The 21,766-nt window shown below is 39.0% G+C and overlaps 1 protein-coding gene across 2 annotated transcripts in view; it reads left to right on the top strand.

Annotated features, from left to right (window-relative positions):
• PREX2 (phosphatidylinositol-3,4,5-trisphosphate dependent Rac exchange factor 2) overlaps positions 1-21,766 on the top strand; it is a gene marked incomplete at both ends in the record, with an annotated part of 171,534 nt that overhangs the window by 31,300 nt on the left and 118,468 nt on the right. For both annotated transcript variants that reach the window (XM_079533287.1, XM_079533286.1), the window contains 2 exons: positions 20,589-20,660; positions 20,735-20,857. In XM_079533287.1, the coding sequence (XP_079389413.1) occupies positions 20,589-20,660; positions 20,735-20,857 (195 nt within the window). The remainder of the gene's footprint in view (positions 1-20,588; positions 20,661-20,734; positions 20,858-21,766) is intronic.

Here is a 21,766-nt window from a genome sequence, read left to right as displayed (position 1 = left end):
GCCTCCTGCTTTATTATGTTGGCTCATGACGCTAGAAGCAGATAGTGGTGATACAGCAGTAGGATTGAATCTTCCCACCAGTGTTCTGTTACATATTGTTGCAGCAGAGTGTGTCTGATTAAATAATGTCTGACATGGACGTGTGGATGAAGGAAAGGTGTGTCACTGAATTCCTCCGTGTGAAAAAAATTATACCTGGAGATTAAACAGTGGATCATGAGCACAGTGAGTTTTTCCTTTCTGCAAGGAAAGACTTAGGCTTAGTTTTCTGAGGCTATCAGCGTGTCCCTGAAAGCACTGCTTGCAAGTGCTATGTGATTTAAGGATTGTTTGTTTGTTTGTTTGTTTTTTCACAGTTGCTGTTTTCCTTTTAAGATGTAACACACATTTTGTAATACTTAGTCCATAATTCTACATTCCTGCAAACTGCAATTGACTAATCCATGAAAGTGGATAGGAGCACTAGTGCCCTGAGTGTCCTGATGTTGTATCACTGGCATTGGCTGTGCTCTAGTGTGGCAAGGAGACATTGCCCTTGGTTTACCTTTGAGTTTTCTGACTTCGTGCCTCTTTTTGAGGGTACTCCTCTAAAGTGCAAGGAAAAATTAGAGCTCCTGTTTGCATCAGCACATCCTTACACATTGCCTGACTTCTCTTGCTTTTTAATTGTTTTTTTTTTTTTTTTTTTTTTCCTCTGAAGGAAGAAAGGCTTTTTGGGTCTTTGTTTTTATAAAGTAATGGGCTCTATGGATGGAGCTTTCAAGAAAGTAATAGTTGTAATTTCCTACAACTTATGTTGTGCTTTGAAATAAACTGTCAGGAACTTGTTGGTTATTGAAAGTTAAATATGTGTTTTTTCTTTGTTGCTGTTGTTTCTTTGTTTTGTTTGTTTTAAAGAAATGCCTTTTTCTAAACAGCACTCTTCAAACTTTTGACACTTGAATCTCGTGGATTCAGCCTACAATACCATAAGCAAAAAATGATTTTGCTTTGCATAGGCTATGACTGAAAGTTGATGGTTAAAGAATGTCTATTGTTCTGAAAAATATTATTCCCCAGTTAGCAAAATCGCTCGATCCTGAAATTCGAACCCAGCATGTGCCTCGCCAAGTACTTGGAATCTTGAGAGAAGATTTTCAAATATATTGTAAAATTTCTGTAGCCATCTAAATCACGTTATAAAAATAAACATTGCCATTCTGTACATGCATGATGGAGTACTGCAAGGAACAATATCCTGACAAAGTGCAGTATTGACTTCATTTATTTTGCCTGGAATAACCTAGTTTAGCATCATAAAGACAGCATACTTTATGTGGGTAATGTGACATGTTTATGGAAAACACATGCCTGAATTCTGCTCTTTTCCCCAAGGTTAATCCTGTAGCATGAGAACTATAGAACTACACAGGTAGAATATGTCATTCATTAGTAAGGCCATATAGAGGAAAAAGCTTGTATCTGCAGTATCAAAAACAACAAAAGCAAAAACAAACAAAAACCAGCAATCAAATCTGAAACAGGCTATCATCTCAATTACAAGTTGCTTTAAGTTCTGTTTGGTTGAGTCTGCTCGTGTCAGGCAGTGCATTATAGATCTGCATGATGTTTTAATGTAGCCTCTGTGTAAGGTGGCTTTGCTAGTGAAAAGTTACAGAATCAGAGAATGTCAGGGATTGGAAGGGACCTTTCAAGATCCACTAGACCATTCCCCCTATCGGAGTGGGAACACCTAGATTAAGTCACATAAGAATGTGTCCAGTTGGGTTTTGAATGTCTCCAGAGAAGGAGACCGTGCTACCTCTCTGGGCAGCCTTTTCCAGTGTTTTGTTACCCCTTACTGTGAAGAAGTTTTTTCTCATATTTATGTGGATCCCTCTATGTTCCAGTTTGCACCCACAGCGCTTTCTCCTATCATTGGATGTCACTAACAGGAGCCTGGCTCCATGGTCATGCCACTCACTCTTTACATATTTATAGAAGTTAATGAGGTCACCTCTCAGTCTCCTCCAAACTACAGAGACCCAGCTCCCTCAGCCTCTCCTCATAAGGGAGATATTCCACTCCCTTAATCATCTTTGTGGATCTGTGTTGAACTCTCTCATGTAGTTCCTTGTCCTTCTTGAACTGAGGGGCCCAGAATTGGACACAGTGTTCCAGATACAGTCTCACCAGGGCAGAGTAGAGAGGGAGGAGAACCTACTAAAACCACAAACCTTCTAATACACTTCAGGATACCATTGGCTGCCTTGGCCACAAGGGCACAGTGCTCGCTTGTGGTCATCCTGCTGTTCACCAGGACCCCCAGGTCCCTTTCCCCTGTGCTGCTCTCCAACAGTCCCCAACCTATACTGGTACCTGGGGTTGTTCTTGCCCACATGCAAGACTCTACGCTTACCCTTGTTGTATTTCATTAAATTTCGCCTAGCTCTTCAGCCTGTCTGGGTTTTGCTGGATGGCAGTACAGCCTTCTGGTGTGTTAGCCATTCCACTCAGTTTTGTGTCACCAGCAGACTTGCTGACAGTATGCTCTATTCCCTCATCTAAGTTGTTAAAAATATGTTGAATAGTATTGGCCCCAGTACCAACCCTTGGGAGACTCCACTAGGTACAGGCCTCCAACTATACTCTGTCTTAATGACCACAGCTGTCTGTCTCCTTTCCTTCAGTCCACAGTCCACCTCACTACCTGATTGTCCAGACCACGTTTCCTGAGTTTAGCTGTGAGGAAGGTGTGGGGGATGGTGTCAAATGCTTTACTAAAATCAAGATAGACCACATCCACTGCTTTGCCATCATTTATCCACCTGTTTATGTTACCGTAGAAGGCTATCCAAAGCGTCTCAAAAAGTTCTCTTTCAGCAAAATCTGATCCTAGTTATTCATATAGTGGGCAATCAAAAAAATATATCCAATTATTAACTCAGGAGAAATACTGAAAATGGGTGACAAGATGTTAATCTTTTCAAAGTCTTTTTTTTTTTTTTCTGAAATTAGTGACTTAGGCATATAGTACTTTTTGAAAAGCAAGTCTTGATTCGTGGAAGGGAGGCAAAAACGGATGAAGTTTCTCCTTCCTATCGAAGTTATTTCAGCCTCACACTCGATCCAGTCAGAGACAAGCAGTAAACCTAGAGAATACTTCCCATGGTTGAAAATCAATCAGTTCTGACCATGCTATTATGATAATCTTGCTCATTTGATGAATGGGAGCATGTTGCAAGGACTTTTCACAGCAATGTCCTGCTTTGGAAGAGAAAGTAAAAATGTAGAATATTGGTATTTACAGCATGACTTAACACTGTGTTGTTGCCCATACATGGTCATAGAGGTAGATTTTTTGTGAAGCAGAGCTAGTCACTAATGCCTATGTCCATCCCAGCTATGTGGCAGTTTGCTCTGTGCCTTTCCTTGGCTTCCCACTCAAATCTAGCTGTTGATCTCTTCATTTCCCTAACAGATCCTTAGAAAAGGCTAGTGGTTACAGTTCCTTCCTGTCTAAAATGCACAGTCCAATCTGATGGCTAACATCGTATGACCAGGCAAACTGCACTGACTATTAAATATCTGCCTTTGCCTTGGAAGATCTGTTTATGTAATTTAGTTGCCTGAGCTCAACCAAGAGCAACTCTGCCTTCACTGGGGCTTTGACTTTAGTTTGGCCTACCTTTTTTGCATGTGAAAGCATTTTTTTTTCTCTCTTTCTTTCTTTCTGTCTTTCTTACTGTTTTTCTGTCTTTCTTTCAATTGAATTTGTCAGATAAGCTTGCTTAATGACTGTGATCGGTTGCTCAGCCTGGTAAGACTGTTGCCTACTTCCAAGCACTTACTCCGGTTCTGAAAGATTCTGTGGTGGTGAGGCCTCCACCCTCCTTTGTTCCTTACGTGAACTCTGATTTTCAAAATAGGCAGGAAATTATGCTCTTTTCCTCTGGTCCATTTCTTTGGATGACAAGGAAAAAGAAGTGTGCTTGCTGTCTAAAAGGACAGTTGAGAAAACAATATCTGGATGTCACCCATCCCTTTGGAAAATGAGACAAGCCTTCTGGTGCTTCCAGAAGGAATTCTGTTTCAAATGAACTCCCCACACTCACTGCTGCTGGAAATTTCCATCCTCATGTGTGACAGTTCTGTGCACTAAACCTTGCCGCATTGTCCTTAGTACTAAATGGAGGTATATCTAATAGTGCTGTTTGTTATAACGGATGTTCTATTTCTCTAATTTTTTTTTTAATTATGTATGACCAGTATCTGTCCAGCCAGAAGGAAAGCTTGCAGATGTTTGCTGTGTTTCTGAGTTTCCTTGAAATTTTATTTCTGTTGTTTTAGTCCTAGATGCCAAGTTTCTCTAGAATAAACTGTGATGTGCGCTTCTTGTGCTTTGTAGATAGAGACTAAAGCTATGAGGGGGATACAGAAATGTTCCATAATACAGATTACTTTTTGTTTCATACTAGTTGTGAACAGCTGATTTATCACTTCCATAAGAGAACTCAGGTTTTCTATGACTATTGCATATTAAAAGTTTCCGCTTTTCAGTTATTAATTGAGGGAGAGCTTACAGAGTCACTGATAAGGATTTAAATTTTTCTTTTGCTTGTGTGGTAAAGACCATTATTCCAGAATTAGCACAGAATTTGCAGAAAACCATTTAAAAGATAGGAAAATGCAAGTTATGAAGTTCTATCTCATCAAAGAGTTATTTTGTGGCATAGTAAGTTAAATGATAAATACTATAAATAATATATAATCATAATATATAATAAATAATAAATTAAAGTGATAACACCAATATTAGAGCTGAGTCCACATGGTGGATTTGTGATTTTCATCTGCTGATGATTTGCTGATGGCAGTTGTGGAAACGTGCTGCATTATTGCAAAGGACATTCCAAAGAAGTGTTAAAGTAGGATTTAAATATGACATTCATCTAATAGAACCCTAATTGTAACCTTTAAATCTTTTTATCTCTGAGACCTGCAGTTGTTTGCTCAAAGGAATAGTGGAACATCCTGTTGCCTTGATGTTTGCATTCTACTTTGTCAGAAAATGTGAGGAAATTTAGGGTGCTTATTTTGTTACACCCTCCGTAGCCAAAGTGCCACATGTGTGCTCTTTCAATCAAATCTGGGAGAAAACATGAAGATATTTCTGCCCTAAAGCACTTTGCTTTCTTAGGTGTGAGAAAGTACAGGGGTTTGGGAAGTTTTGGTGTATGGGCAGCAAAACACCAGTGCCAGCCCTGTCTGTAGGACATGAGTAGAAGTAACAGGAACATGGTATCAACATGGTATCAAAACACAAGAGACTGTAGTCAGCAAACAGGATGATAAACTTCCTGGAAGCTCATAGTTTACTTTCAAGTTGATCTAACAATGATAAGACAGTCTGTTCACTTTTGAGCTCTGTTTTTTAACAAGAACAGCAAATTCAACTGTAAATAGTACTGAATTACCATTTATTTGCTGGAATTTCTTTTCTAACAAACGCTGTTTGTTTTAGTGGTATATTTGCCTAGTTAAAGTCTCTAACAAGCTCAAGAGTCTGGACTAGCATGTAGTGCCATTAATTCAGTCAAAAAATATTTTAAGGACGTGGGCTGCCGTTGCTATGTAATTGGCCATACTATTTTAGGATAGAAGGTGAAGGTCAAATCTTTTGGGAGTGATGGTTTTGTTTGTCTGTAGTGATAGCATCCATTCTGTAAGTCATGGCACTGCAGTCTTTGCAGCAAAAAAAGGCCAGAAAAATACCTTAAAATGAATCTTCAGCTCTTCAAAAAAAGCAAAAACAAAAAACCAACCAATTTCCCCAAACTGTGAAAAGCTTCTAATTCTGAGAATTTGGCAACTTTTCCTCGGTACTTCTCCCAGTATTTTTCACATGCCCCTGGAAAATTCACTCTTGCAATTAGTAATTCTTAATGGGCAGCTTTGGGAAAGCAAGATTAAGGCTGAAAGACCAAGCAGTCTACTTTTATTTCTGCTTCCTTCTGACAGGATCTCAGCTTGTTAGTGTAGTGTCCACTTCATTTATGTGTGCAGTATTAATTCTTCCTCTGTGCTTGTGCTTTCTGATTGAGAGTGAACCTGTCTTCTGAGATGTTTTGTTTCTTTTTCCCTTCACTGTTGGTAAGCTGGCAACACTGCACACCCAATGAGTAGAGAACATCCAGCCCTGGCCTCACTGCCTCACTTGCCTGCCAGCCACTGGTCTGTCCTTCCAGCAAGATCTGAGGGAAGATGGAAAACAAATTGTTTTCTAAGAGGGTGATGTGTAGTCCTGGAGGTGGTCAGACTTGATCTTGGGGTCAGGTCTCCTCCTAAAGCTTCTCCCTAGGTAAGCTTCCCTAGCCAAGCTCACAAGGGTATCTTGCCTGTACTTTCAAATCTGCCCCTGCCAGTTCATTCTGAGGCAGCCTTACTGTGATGGGAACAATCAGAAGAGTAGGAGTACTACTTTGCACAAGTCAAGAAATGTGTATACAGAAGGTTGCGGAACCTTTCTTGCTCAGGACAGGCTTCTGTGGCTTACTGGCTGGAGTTTCAAGGCCTTCAGACTGGAGTAAAGCAAACTGTAGTGTTCTATTGTGGATATGAGGAAGACTCCAAGTGGCGTCATTTCCTCCCCTCAGCGGAAGGAATGCAGGATTCAAAACTATTGAAGATGCTGGAAAACAATACTTCATTTACAGTTTTCTGATTTCCTGGTCCAACATTATTGTTCCTTTCTGTTGTTCCTAAAAGTCTTGTGTCTGCGGTTTTGAATGTTTTACATCCTTATTTTTTTTCTTTTGGAGACTGGGTATTAAAAGTATCTTCCTCTATGCAAACTCATGAATGAAATTAAAAAATAATAGTAAAAAATATATATATATATATATATATCCTAAAATAGCATTCCATATCCTTGTGTAACCTTAAGCGGAAAGACTCTGTGAGGCCTCAGCCTGTTTGTGTAATCAATGTGGGTGTTTTGGTAAGCAGCAGTATTTCCTGGTACAAGCAGTATGCAGTGCTGTCAAATGCTGGGTGAGTATTAACAGATGGCAGCTGCCACCAGTGTGCTCAGCCTCCCCTTGTCTGCAGCTACAGTGCAGGTACTTTGGTGATGTGGTGAAGTTGATGTTTTTCTTAAGTAGAAGTCTTGCAAACTGTCCTCGTGCACTGATTGGGTGTGACAGTTTTATTTATACTGCTTTTTATAGACTTAATATCTTAAAAAAAAAAATCTCTAAATCCTCCTTGATTTGAATGGAAGATGCTTGAAAGCATCTTATAGCCTAAAAGAAAGAGCTGTATATCAGGAAAGGGTTATAGTAAGGTCTCTTGTCTTAAGCTCCCAGCATTCAAACAAAAAATTGCATTAAGGTGATGAGTAAAATTATCCTGGAATCAGGCTTCTGTCTTTTTTTCTTTCATTAAAAAACGAAAAGGAAAGAAAAGGAAAGAACCAAAGCAACAAAGCCATGCATTCTTTGTGTTCCTGAAGAGCACATGCTCCACAAAGTGAAATTGTGCAGTCATGCTGGGAACTTGTCAAAACTATTGACTGGCCATAGGCCTACATCAACCTGCAAAAAAGGGTCTATACTTGAATAGGGCAAGAAAGAAAAAAAAGAAAAAAAGGACCAGTGAGAGAAGAAAACCTGGAACTAGTGATGGTTTATTTCTCCACTCTGTTTTGTTTATGTGAAATTATTAATTTATTTGACTGTATGGAAATCTAGCCATTCAAATGGAATGGCTTTATTCCTGCAGCTCTATTCTGGATGTCATTATGCTTCTTTCGTTGTAAGATTGTGGTGATCATTGTAGCCTTCAATAAATGAAATCTTTTTCGGTGGATGTAAATGAGATTACCATGTAAATATCCTCTGATATAATTAATATTTAGCAGGTGATTAGATAGTAGCATAAAGAGAAATGGTCAGGGAGCTAATAATACTCTTTCTGATAGTTATCAAGGCAATAAAAAAATAAAGGATGACATATTGTTTGCATTTGCACAGTTGAAGCAAATCATGAATCAAATAAAAGCCAGGAAAATATTAATGATTGCATTTCCATGGAAATTGGCTCATAACCATGTAAGCAGATGAAAATTCATGAGGCCAATTCATGACAGGCAACAGGGGCATGTAACAGTGTTTTGTTTGTTTGAAGCTGTATGTAAAATAAAAGTAGTTTAAATTTTGGTATGGCTGTAGTTGTGTTGGAATGGACTTAGGACAAGTAACTTGGACATATAACCTTCAGAAGTTTCCTCATTTACTAATTTTATTCCCTAAGTTCTAGTCTGAAGTAAAAAATATGTTTTCTAAGCCAGGTTGGAAGACTTGCATAGCTATAATTGTTGTTTTTTTTTTCCTTGGATGACACAAGAGTTAGTTTCTTTAAACACTTGAAAATATTTGTTCAGAAATGGGAGTTTAAAGTCACAAATCACGTAAGTATATGTGTACCACTGTTGTGTTTATTAAATATAATTGTTTTCAGTAAATGTACTGTAATTAAAATGCTTCTAGTTTTTCAAAAGGTGAATTGGAAGACTATTTCTTGTCATCATGATATATTTGATGGAGAGTCAATACTGGTTTTAATTTAATCTTTTAACAACCTAGTCAGATTCAGTTGAAGAGAGTTGAGTCCTGTCATCGATCCCGGAGGGACCCTGGATCAAAAGTGCTGGGGATCTGGCAGTGCTGCAAATTAGAGCTGGATCTCTGTTGATATACAGAAATAAGAAGAAACTTGGTTTACTGTTGCAAACAGTTTACATTTTTCAGAGTAGTCTAGTTGTTTGGTTTGTTCCATCTGTCCACTCACAATGGAGAAAAAGAACTTGAAAGTGAGGGAAATAGTCAAAGAAGAGCAGCAGAGTTTTTCAGCTTGTTACAGAAAAAATGTACTGTTTCAGCCTTTTCAACTATTTTTTTCAAGCTTTCATGCCTTAAGTAATTACCATAAGGAAATAATTGCTTTGGTCAACCTAGCTGGAAATAATCGTTCTGCCTTGTTTACAAGATAACGCGAATTCACTGCTGTGTGCTGCCATGGAAAGAGTTCATGTACTAATAGACAAGAAGATTCCACCACTGTTGCTGGAAATTGAAAGGGTTTCTCATCTCACAAAGACTGTAAAGGTGCAGGTGCTGTATAAGCTGCTGCTGGAAGCAGGAAATTCAGCTTGGTTTTTGTAGAACGGGCAATTCTTGAGTTGGGATAGAGGGGCGTTCTTATCACAGTATTCTATCTTATTTAAAATTCTGAAGTGTTAAAAGTAGGAGCAACAAAAGGAGGTTTTAATTTAAACAAATATTGAAAATGTGGATTTTGTTATATTGTATACAATAGGACTGTATTGGTCTGATGATGACATTTCCTACTATGTGATTATCAATGGTTTGCAGGCTGACTTGGCCTGCTTCCATGACTAGTGGGTGGAGGGACCGATGGATTCGCACCCTGGAAAAGGGATAAGGGAAGAGGATGGAGAGATGGGCCTAAAACAAAACAGCACCAACGATCTGACAATCAAACTAATTTACTAAACGAGATATCACAACACTAGATAACACACTATAATACAATATAATTAGAATCGGAGCTAATAAATCAAATGAGACAGTGTCCAAAAACTGAAGGCTTTACTCTAATGCTGAGGCGAGATGTTTGGTTGGGAATAGCAGAAGGGAGGAGAACCAGGTCCCATGACTTTGCCAGGGATTTTATCTTGTCTATGAATGCAAAGTTCTCTGGAGTATGTAGTTGTTCTCTTCTGCGACCTGGAACTGGAGCGTTAACTGTTTAACTGCTAGCACACTACATGATGTTATGGTGTGGGATACCAATAACGAAAAATCGTGACAGTGGAGATACCACAAAAATAGATGTAATTCTCTCTATATATGCTTTTCTTTTATGCATCAGTAAGCATACTAATTTCTGTGGGTTTTTTTGTGTGTGTGTTTTGTTTTTTTTTTAAAGATTCCACACTGTCACTACTAGTGTCTTTGAAAGTAGTCTGTCACTAAATTTATTGCAGGATTGAGGAACTCTGCAGCTGAAACTGCTTTCTGACTTATTTGCAAAGAGAGCATGCTGTCTGTTTAAATTCTCTTGTGAAAAATATCCAGTTTTCCACTGAAATTTTAAGAACTTCATCTTACAAAAGGAAGGCGAAAAGAATTTTAAAAGTGAGAACTCTGTAATTTTACCTGAGTGCATGTATAGGATTTCTACATTTTTTTATTTACCTAAATTAAATTATGGCCTATCACAAATTACCTGCTCTATCTGTCTGTATAAAAGAAGGATTGCTGCTTAGGCAGAATCGTTCTTCTCCCAGGAGGTATATAATTGTAAGTAGAGTAGAGTACAAAATCTTGGATTTCAAAACGAGGATCCCATTCACGGAGGTGCTTCAGCAACTTTGCTCATAGGAGCTATCTTGAAGTCCACTGTACTGACTGTTCTGGCTGCTTTGGCTGTTCTGATGTATTTCTTCTTCAAAAGTGAAATTTGAACAGTCTATATAGTTCATGCCATACCTCTTAAGTCAGTGAAGAGTTTGCAAGTTAATGTTTTCTTGGAGTTGTTTATTGTACATGTAACTGTAAGGCTTTTTTCTTTTCCACGATTTTCAGAAGATTATAGCACAAGTGAAGTCAGTAGACTTAAATATCTCTAATGAAATCATTTTGAATAAATCCAGAAATGCAAATATTGGTATTTTTAAATAGCAACATTATTACTTGCATATATTGACATTACTGAGCAGAGTTAGTAGAAGTGTGGATTGACTTGAATTTTCTTTGTATTTCTTGGGAGCTCACTCTCAACGATGCTTTCTTGTTTTCTCTATCTTTCGCTGAAACTAGTGAAGCCTTGCTTTTGGTTTTGAATTATTCGTAATATTTTCAAAGATCTTTTGTGATTTATATTTTCAACTGTTTTATAAATCTGCCTTCCTGTGTATATTGCTGTACTATTGGCTGAAATGAGATCAAAAGGCAAAGCATCTAAATTATCTGTATGATAAGTAGTTTAAATACTTCTTAAAACTTTATTTTGCCTCAAAAATAGAAGTGGTTTCACAATACGTTTAATTAGCAGCCTCATTATAGTTAGTGCAGACCTGGATGTCTTTTGATGATGTGCGTTCTAGGTGTGCTATATTTTAAGGAGAGGCCAGAGTGTATACAGAATCACAGAATCACAGAATTGTAGGGGTTGGAAGGGACCTCCAGAGATCATCGAGTCCAACCCCCCTGCCAAAGCAGGTTCCCTACACCGGATCGCACAGGTCGGCATCCAGGCAGGTCTTGAACATCTCCAGAGAAGGAGACTCCACCACCTCCCTGGGCAGCCTGTTCCAGTGCTCCGTCACCTCACTGTAAAGAAGTTCTTGTGCATGTTTGTGCGGAACTTCCTATGCTGCAGTTTCCAGCCGTTTCCCCTTGTCCTGTCTCCACTCACCACTGAAAACAGTCTGGCCTCGCCATTCTGCCCCCCACACCTTAGATATTTATAGACCTGGATCAGGTCCCCTCTCAGTCTTCTCTTCTCAAGGCTGAACAGACCCAGTTCACTCAGCCTTTCCTCATAGGAGAGATGCTCCAGGCCCTTCACCATCTTCGTGGCCCTCCGCTGGACTCTTTCCAAGAGATCCTTGTCTTTTTTGTACTGGGGAGCCCAGAACTGGACACAGTACTCCAGATGAGGCCTCACCAGGGCAGAATAGAGGGGGAGGATCACCTCCCTCGACCTGCTGGACACGCTCTTTTTAATGCACCCCAGTAAGCCATTGGCCTTTTTGGCTACAAGGGCACACTGCTGGCTCATGGCCAACCTGTCATCCACCAGGACACCCAGGTCCCTTTCCGCAGAGCTCCCCTCCAGCAGGTCATCCCCCAGCCTGTACTGGTGCATGCAATTATTCCTCCCCAGATGCAAGACTCTACACTTGCTTTTGTTAAACCTCATCCGGTTTTTTTCTGCCCAGCTCTCCAGCCTATCCAGGTCTTGCTGAATGGCAGCACAGCCTTCAGGCGTGTCAGCCAATCCTCCCAACTTCGTATCATCAGCAAACTTGCTGAGGGTGGCCACTATCCCCTCATCAAGGTCATTGATGAAGATGTTGAACAAGACCGGACCCAGCACAGACCCCTGAGGAACACCGCTAGTTACAGGCCTCCAACAGGACTCTGCACCACGAACAACGACCCTCTGTGCTCTGCCAGTCAGCCAGTTTTCAACCCACCTCACTGTCCACTCATCTATCCCACACTTCCTCAGCTTTGTTATAAGGATATTGTGGGGGACAGTATCAAAAGCCTTGCTGAAATCAAGGTAGACTACATCCACTGCTCTCCCCCTGTCCACCCAGCCAGAGACTACATCATAGAAGGCCACCAGGTTGGTCAAGCACGACCTCCCCCTTGTGAACCCGTGCTGACTATTCCTGATAACCTCCTCTTCTTCCAGTTGTCTGGAGATGACATCCAGTACAAGCTGTTCCATCAATACCATTGATGTTCCATCATACCATTGTTAGGAGTTTTTCGAAAGTAAGGCTGTAGTCTTCCTAAGGCTTGGAAATGCCACAGTTCCTGCATTGCAATTCATGAAGTGGTGGTTGCATGATATGAGGCACTGTTACATGTGATCCTTTGAACTTTGTACTATTTGATCATGCCAGCATATATCAGAATGACAAACGATAGAAATTAGCCAGATGTAAGACAGGCTTCATTGTGCCTGGAAGTGTTCTGATTTCCACTGGTTAGGTAAAAAAAAAAACAAAAAAAAAAAACAAACTTTATTGGGTCATAGCTGCTTTTTTTTCCCAGTAGCCAGGAATGTACTTTTTCTAAGTGTTATGCTACAGCCTTGCTATAGGATTCATGAAGAATTCAAATTAAGGTAGAAAACTGCTTTCTGTACTCTTCATGCTACATGGTTTTCTTAGCCTAAGTGTGCCAATATAGATTTGCAGCTGGACACTAAACTGAATATTGAGAAGTACACTTTATTTATACAGTGCTGCCAGTCAAAGTTGTAAAATTCTCCCACAGTCTAATTCCTAATTAGAATCTAACTACATTAAGCAGAAGTAATCTCAGAGTTAAGGACTCAGCAATCTTGTATTAGAAAAAGTGTTATGCGCTGAAAGCAAAGCATGTAATAATGTTTTGGTGGGCTTCCATAATGATGCCTGTCAGTAGTTTCAAGTTCTCTCAGTTTATGGATAAAACAGTTGCTTTTTTAATTAGTTGTTTGCCTTATTCATTAAAGATGTAAAGGCTCGTTTTTGTTATTGTCAAGTCAGTTCTTCTTCTTTCTGAAGATTCAGAGTGAAGCTTTAAATTGTGATTCTGAAAGGTAAAATGTTTTTAATCTGATTTCTTTCTCATAATTTGTGATAAAGATTATGTCTGTCAATCCAGATGGTTATGTTTGTGTCAGAATGCTCAAACTTGTTTTCAAAGTTCTTTATGAACTTTGGAAAGATAGAGAAGAGAGAAGATAAGCAGAAAATGGCTTTCCTGTCTTGTAGCACTTTAAAGATTTCTAATGATTGAATCAGAAAATATTGAAAATTGTTTAAAATGGGTCATTTGTGACAAATGCATTTCTCATCTTGACAGTTTTACAAAATATTTTTTGAAATGTTAAATTATTTTGAACAGATGTTCTCCTAAAAAAAAAAAAGGTACTAATTTTGGGATTAAAACTTAAATGAAAATGTTGATTTTTATTGAATAGAACAAGTAGCATAAAAGGAGTAGAAAACAGATGTATGAAGTGTAAAGGTTTCAAATGTATTGCTGCTTTTCTAATTATGATGGCAATGTAATGGGAACATACTGTTACTTTGAGAACAACGATTGCTCTGAAGTTTTCTAGCTTTTTTTGACTTGCTGATAATGAACACCTGAAGTCATGGAGATCTGCCAGTGAAGACTTCATTTTCTGTAAATTCAGGAAACTGTTAACATTTATGAGAGGTAAACTTTGTCGACGTCTTCTCTCTTCCATTCTCACTTGAGTAACACAAGTTCAGCTGTATGATTAGCAGCATATGATTCCTTTTGTAAAATGTACCAGCAGAACTATGTGATGTATTATCAGAGGGAGTTCCCCTCATGGGAACGTTTTTCAATGTAGAGTTTCTTTTTCTTCATCAAGAGATCTTCAAAATACCATAGATTAATCTTGTACTTCAACAATATTCTGGAAACATTTTTTTCTTTTCCTGTTGTCTCATTATTGCTTCATAAAGGTCTGTTTGAATGACAGGGCCAAATTGTGAAGTCTTTATCCATATGGACCCCTCTTGTTTATCTATCTGTTGCAACAGAGCAGCAGTCTGTTGCTTATGCTGAGACTGGAATCTAAGCTGTTTGCTTTTTTTCTGGGATAAAGGCTCAGTTACCAAATGCATGTGTTGTATACAACATTTGCAAAAAAGATTACACTCTTATCTTATGCTCAGCTTGCAGATCAACATTTATCCTGTATGCCAGTGTGGCTTTTCTCTAAAGTTCTAGTTAAGCAGCTTTCTTTATGTGGCTTCCATCTGTAGCAGTATGTATGAACTAGCCTGGCATCCAGCCTCTGATCTGCAGTTCAGGCATGTTCTGAACTTCGAGTGTGCAAGTACTGAGACTGCAACCATAGAACCAGCTTTCAAAAATGGAAATATAGATATGGGAGACAGGATTCTTGACATCTGCAAGGAAAAGGGAGTGAATATCTTCTGATTTGGTCCAGTAAAATGTTGCACTAAATCTTCCTGCTTCAGTACAAGGAAGAAAGTGGAGATGTGTGATGTCTGGGTTGGCTGAGGAGAACTGGGCCTGGACTGTAGATATTGTCCTTTCATCTGCTTTAATGCTGAAGGATCAGAGAATCAAAATTAAAAGAACAGTCATGGCTTAGGGAGGTGATTTTAAAGGTATAAGAGGTCAGTTAAATGGGCATTTCCTTATTGAAAGAGGGAGATGAGTTAGGAGTCTCTGTGTGCAGGAAAGGATGAAAAAGATGTGCAATGAAGAGGACTTGAAAAATGTTGACAGTTACTAGGGAAAGGTGGGGAAGGTGATAAAGGTTCCGGAACAAGGTGGGGAAAGTTTTCTTGCTCTTGGAAAAATTTTCTGATATTAGAGAACTTGAGCAGAAAATTAAAAATTATATGAGAGATAGATTACCCCAATGTGTGGCAGCATGTCCATCTATGAACAGACTATGAAAATCCATCTTTCCTCAACGTGATCGCGTTTGCATTGGTATATATTTATATTTCTAAGAATCATGCTTGGTGAAATAAAAAAGACTTGGCAGCTCTGTCAGGCAGATTGATGCCCATTTGGGGCATCTCCGTATGAATGGAGAAAGGAATAGTTTGGTTGGTTGTGGAAAGGAAATGAGCACTGGGGTGGGAAATATTGCAGATGCGGCCCATTTATTCCCACATCTTTACAGACAGCAGCATCTGAAGTCAGCGTTGAAAGTAGCTGTAGGTGCTGGATGGAGAAACAGTTTCTCCAACCCTGGCTGGTGCTCCCTGTGCTGCTTGCAATTCATCCAGTCTTGCAGGCAAGTTGGGAGAAACAGGTGGTGCCTCAGCTGGTGAATTACTGAGAGAGAAGAGTCTTTTGTTCGGCAGCAGAAGCCAGCCTGATTAGCTGTTACCACTGCTGCTGGCACAGGTTGATGAGAAGAGGAGGGGAAATGCATTTACCACAGCTGCTACTGCTGCTGGAGTCTTCTCTATTGATTTATTTTATTTTATTTTTATTTATTTCTTTCTTTGTTTGTGGTAAAATTGCACGAAAATACTTCAACAAAAACAGTATGGTGAGCTTATGGGACCAGCAATGGGACATAAATTAATTATCATGTGCAAAACCTTGAACTAGTGGGGAAGATACTACCTTAATGTTTGTGAACTAAATTAGCCATGATAACAAAATGCAATTGGCTAGTCAGCTATAATCCTGAGCACTTCTCTTCACAAATGTTGAGCTCCATCCTTTGCCTAGGATCATTCTGAATATTGTGAAAAGAGCAAAATATTGTCTACCGTCATGCATGTCTGCAGCTACATTAAGAATGTGGAAGCCAACTAGCCTTGTCTGTGATAAATTATAACATATGAGCACTTTCCTTTTTGTGGGTTTCTTTTAGAGTTTCTTTGACATTATAGAAAATAAAATTTTATTCATCTTCAGTGTACAAAAGATCTTGCAAGCTTTATTCAGCAGGCTTCAAGATGGTAGATTGGGTGCTTCCATTGTCCTGAAGGCAAAGTATACAGGAAATGACCTTATTAGAAAAATACTTTTTGTAGTCTGTTTTGCTTTTTATGGCAGTGTAAATTTAAGAGTTGTAACAATATTAAAAGCAATTTGAAGGGGAAAAGAATAAGTGACTTGTTCTTTAATTTTTCTTCCAAGTGAAAAAGAATATTTCTTTCCAGTCTGACAAAAAGATGATTGCTCTTAGAAAAATGGGTATATATTATGTGATCCAGGTGCTGTGACATAATTGCAGGACTTAATTTCTTATCTGTCAAAAAAGACAAAAACTCTTCATGCCCTGGGAATCTTCTGCAGGCAGACGCCTTTGTCTTCCCTGATTTCATTCCAGATGTCAGGGAAGTCATCTGTGCTGTTGGCAGATTCTTGCACAAACTGTAGCAGTGGTGTTTTTTGTTTTTTCAACAGCACACAAAGCAACTATGGAAGGGAAGAGAAAACAAAAAATGCCCAACAACCCTACTCTTATTTTGATAGGATGAGAAGTAAGAACCCCATAACAGGAACTCATTGTGCGTTCTGTGTGAGACACGCTGCTTCACAAAGGGGCAGCAGATCAACAGACAAGCGAACCAATTAGTGCTTCTTTGGCATAATTAACAGATTCTTTTTTAATTTTTTGGATTTGAATTTTCAGTCTCTGTAGGAATTTTCAGTCATGGTATTTCCTTTAGTGTCTTACAGCAGTGTTGTGTGAATGGTACAAGTACAGTAACTAATCCAGAAATACATCAAAATAATTTTCAAGATAATAGTTTTCCATAGACAGCTCTAAAATTTGGAATACTTGTGAGATCACAGGGATCTTTTTTTTTTTCCATCTCTAAATTCAGAAAATCAGCAAGAGTCTGGCTGGTGAAGAGAGCATGGGTCAGCAGTCTCAATTTGCAGTGCTGCAAGGGTGAATCCAGATACTATAGCAGATATCAGCAAGCTGTTATGTGGCATGCTGGTAGCAAAAGATGAAACTTTGGAAAATGGTGTTATGTCAACTATACTGCTTTACTGCTCCTTGAGAAAGCTAGAAATTGAAGGTAAATTAAGGGAAACTCTGGAATCCACTTGGAAAGTTTTAGGAAAGGTGAGTTAACAAAGGCCTGGAACCCACGGGGATTTATTTTCTATGCTTGCTGTTGGGCCTAGACCTACACAGATGTGTTGATGTGTTGTGAATTGACCTCAGCAAGATGTATAATATGTTTCAGGAAACCAAGATGAGTCATGACTTACTGACATGTGTGCATGGTAAATGAAATTACATTGTTTGAGCTGATTTTTTGCTGTTTTTATTTTATTATTTGATGAGCATGTTCCAGTTGCTCCAGCTTCAGTCAGTTAAGTTGCAGTCAGTTAAGTCAACTTAACTGTGTCCATGTGACTCATGTTATTTTCTACTCCTTCATGTAATGCGGTGTTCAATACTGAGTCTGGATGTTGAGAAGCAGACTTGGAGTTATGGCAGAATGTTTTGTGCTATTTCATTGGAGTTTCTGACTTTAATTGGTTCTTTAGCAAGTCATAAATTGGGTATTTCCACTTTATACTTTTTTTTTCCTAGGTGTGCTCTTTTCAGTGGTTGTTAATGCATAAAAATCTTCAAAACTTTCTCTAAACTTTTTTTCTGCCAGCTCAGCAGCTGTCAACTCCTTAGTAGTTTATGGGCATCATTGTATATTTTCCTTTTCATGTCTGTTGTTTACTGTTTTTTGAAGAGTTCTTCTTGGCTGTTCTCACTTGATGTTCAAATAATGCCAGTCTTTTGAATAGTCATCCCTCTCTCAGGCCCACTGCATGTTCATATGTGTTCGGAGACATTTATTTTTCCACAGTCACTGTGAGGGCTTAAGGTTATTTAACACTGTAACAAAAGCAGTAACTTCTCCATCCTCCAGCCTGATGACAGCTGTCTGTTCTCCTAGAAAAGGCCCTGGACGGAGATGATGTGTGCATGGAACCAGTGATGTTTCCACATGCAGTAGGGGTGTTGATAAGGGCATTGGGCATCAGGGAAATGTGGTGAAAACCCAGAGATTTCAGCATTGCTTGGCGCTGTGGGTGAAGACCAATGGAGGTCTCCCTACCCACTGTGCCCCGAATTCTTTCTCACCATAGTTCTAGAAGAAGTGCAGTTGTTCAAATTGTTTTGCAACATGTGTGGTTTTGCAGTACTTCGTGGGTGGAAGGATTCAGTGCTTTGTGGGACATAGTATTAAACATTTTTTAGGAAGTAGATCTGCATTGATGGGAACAAGCGCTGGCGAATCTTTAGGAAAAACTAGCCTTGTGGCTGCACTGCTCCTGCTGTATGAGAAAAGCGACGTAACATGAATTTGTGCCATGTTGCTGGAAAAGGCAAAAGTCACCTCAGGCTTCCCTTCCTCAGTGACCTCCGACTGGGCTCCTGAGAGCTGGGATTTTCCTGGATGCCATTTTCTGATAACCTCAGCAGATGAGAGGTCTGGGACAGTTTTGCTTGGATAAGTGGGGAATCTGTTTATTGCAGTTGATATATACTCTTGTTGACCTCATGACTCTTAACTGGTATCTTGAATCACTCAGGAAAAACTAATGCCCCAGCTCCCAGATCAGTTTCTCAGTTTCACCCTTATCCAGCTGAATACTCACCTTCCTTCATAGTCATGGGAAATGAAGATCTTCTGGGATAAAATAAATGCTGATAAGCAGTATGCTTGGTCTATAGGGAAATGTTGTGAACAGAGAAAGATTTCAGTTTTAGAAGTAGTTCTCATGATTATGATTTTTTTTCCTTTCAATTTGAAAGCATACTTAATACTGTTGACTGGTTTTGTGAAAGCTTTTATAAGTGAATTTCAAGTCATACAGCTTAGCGGGCTTTCAGTACGCGTGGGAATGGTTCTGCACTGTACAGTCAATACACACAAATGTGCCGTAACCCCTGCAGATATTCATAGCATGGAAGGATATAAAGGGCTGTTGTCCACCAACAGTGTTGCAAATGAATTAATGGCTTTTCAAAATATCAGTGAAACACTAGGAAGAAAGCGCTAATAGTTAGGAAAAAGATTTTTAAAAGCTGAAAATCTACATTGGTGTAGAAAGTGGTATGAAACATAATATACTGGCAATAGTCCAAACTTAATTTTGTTTATGTTCTGGATAACTAGTTTTGTCTCATCAGTAATAAAAATGTTCAGAGTTGCACAGTCCTCACCAGAGAAAGGATCACTGCACATGAAAATGTTTAAGTTTCAGCAGATAGGGATGCTGTGACTCCTACCCCTCCACACAGGGGTTATTTATTGCTTCTTTTATGGAATTTGCACCACGCCAGAATTTAGATGAGTTCTCATACAGTGTACAATGCACAGTGGCTCGGAGCTAAACGGTTATGAAAGACATGACATTTGTGCTTTTGTGGTGCCAGTTTTTAATGGGCAAAGAATATGCATGTCTCTGAAGGATTATCAGTGTTAAGACCTCATCCACAGTGTGTAGATACTTTCAGAATGTACTGAACTCTTTGCAATAGAATGAGTTTGTAAAAAATGATAGCCTTTGTATCTGAAATACGATTTATTTATTTTGGAATGACTGTACATCTCTTCTTGTTTCCAGTTCCTGAATGTGAAATAGAAAACACTCTTGTTATTTTGTTAGTGATATTATTTACTACTTACTTGATCCCCAAAGATGATATTCTTGGGAAGGAGGAAGTGTATGCTTACAGTCAGCTGCACCTGGTTTTGCTTAATGAATTGTTAAAACCAATCGACTTTACAATAGGTTTGATTATTAATACAGCAGAAATCTTACTTGTGGTTACTATGGTAAATGCTGCACTTCACAATAGTATCTCCAGATTAATTTTAATTTAGAAACTAAAGGCTTATTTTGGCTTTTCCTGTGGTAAATCTGTGAAGTGCTAGAACTAGATTTTGAAAATGACTCATTTTGCTCTTGCTTGATTGTTACATGAATGCAGGGTGGAAATTGTACTTCAGAGAACATGTACTTCATGTTCTGTTTCTCAGCTTCATTAGTATTTCACTGTTTAACTCTTTTTATACTCTACTGAGCTAGTCTTTTACATCATGTTTAGAATAACAGAGTTCCTAAATGTTTTAGAAACAAAATACTTATTTCAGATTCAGAATAATACTCTAATGTAACTCTATATCCAAAATGTAAGAAATTTAGGAAATAATTTGTAAGCATAAAATGCTAACCGATATTTGAATGTTCTTGAAATAACTGCTTCCTTCTTTGTCTTACTTCATGCAGGCATTCCTTCACCGAATGATCCAGTGTGCTGCAGCCAAAGTGGATAAAAATGTCACGGAAGAGACAGTTAAGGTTAGTCTCCTAATTGCATGTGTGTTTTATTTTGTGTCGGTTGTTTTATTTATCTGTGTTTTATTCTTTTGCAGATGTTGTTTTCAAATATTGAAGATATTCTTGCAGTTCACAAGAACTTCCTGTCCCTCGTAGAGGAGTGTTTGCAGCCAGAACCCAGCGCACACCATGAAGTTGGAACTTGCTTTCTTCATTACGTATGCTGTCTTCTATTATAACTTTCTTTCACTTTTTTTCCTTTTCTGACCATCTTTATTAATTAATGTAATGATGAGGAAAAAATATGACCTGGTTGCATAATGTTGAGTACTTTGAGGTCATCTCTTGGTTACTGTCATCCCTCAGAAAAGGAGGGGGGTGGAGAAATGAAAGAGGAAAATAAAATGGGCAGTTTGTTGTTCATTTTTTATATTCAGCAAAGTAGCAGTGATGTCTTTTGCAGCTATGAATTTTTTATTTTTGTAAAATACTTTTTTTTTTTTTTTTAATGAAGAGGAAAAATCAGTTGAGAGAGGTAAATGTTAAACCTGTACCAAGCAAATGTCTACGTTTGTATCTGCTGTCAGAGTTTTCACATGAACTCATCTTCAGGACCCTCATCTTAAGTTTGAAGAGTCCAAAGTGTAGTTGAAAACAGAGCAGGGCTTTAAGTTTTTTGCCTAACAGAAACCTACATCTGCTTTTTAGTAGTAAACGTAACGTCAGAGGTCTAGTACTTGCCTGTGGCCTGCTGGATGAGAGACTACCCAAGAGCAGAGTGGTGGCTGGGGCACTGGCACGTGAGGCTGTGGGAGAAGACAGAGCACTGTGCTGCAGCAGTGGTGCCTTATGGTGGGCTGCCTTATGGTGGGCTGTCCCATGGCACTGTAACTGGTTATAGAGTGAGGAGCCAATGGCACCTGTGGATCCCAAGGGCTGTCTCTTTCACCAGAGCTCTGTTTGGTATAAATTCACATGGGGTGATGGGTTTTTTTGGAAGGGATCTCAGCCCAAACTGACATACCAAGCCCTGTGGTGTGGGGGTAGCTTGCTGCTGCCAGCAAGTGCAATGGAGGTACCAGGAAAAGGGGAATATGAAAAAGGTAAAGTGTGATAGACTTTACTTA

This window comes from Tetrao urogallus (assembly GCF_951394365.1).
Source record: "Tetrao urogallus genome assembly, chromosome: 3".
Classification (NCBI taxonomy): domain Eukaryota; kingdom Metazoa; phylum Chordata; class Aves; order Galliformes; family Phasianidae; genus Tetrao; species Tetrao urogallus.
This window is presented reverse-complemented; position numbering and strand designations above follow the sequence as displayed.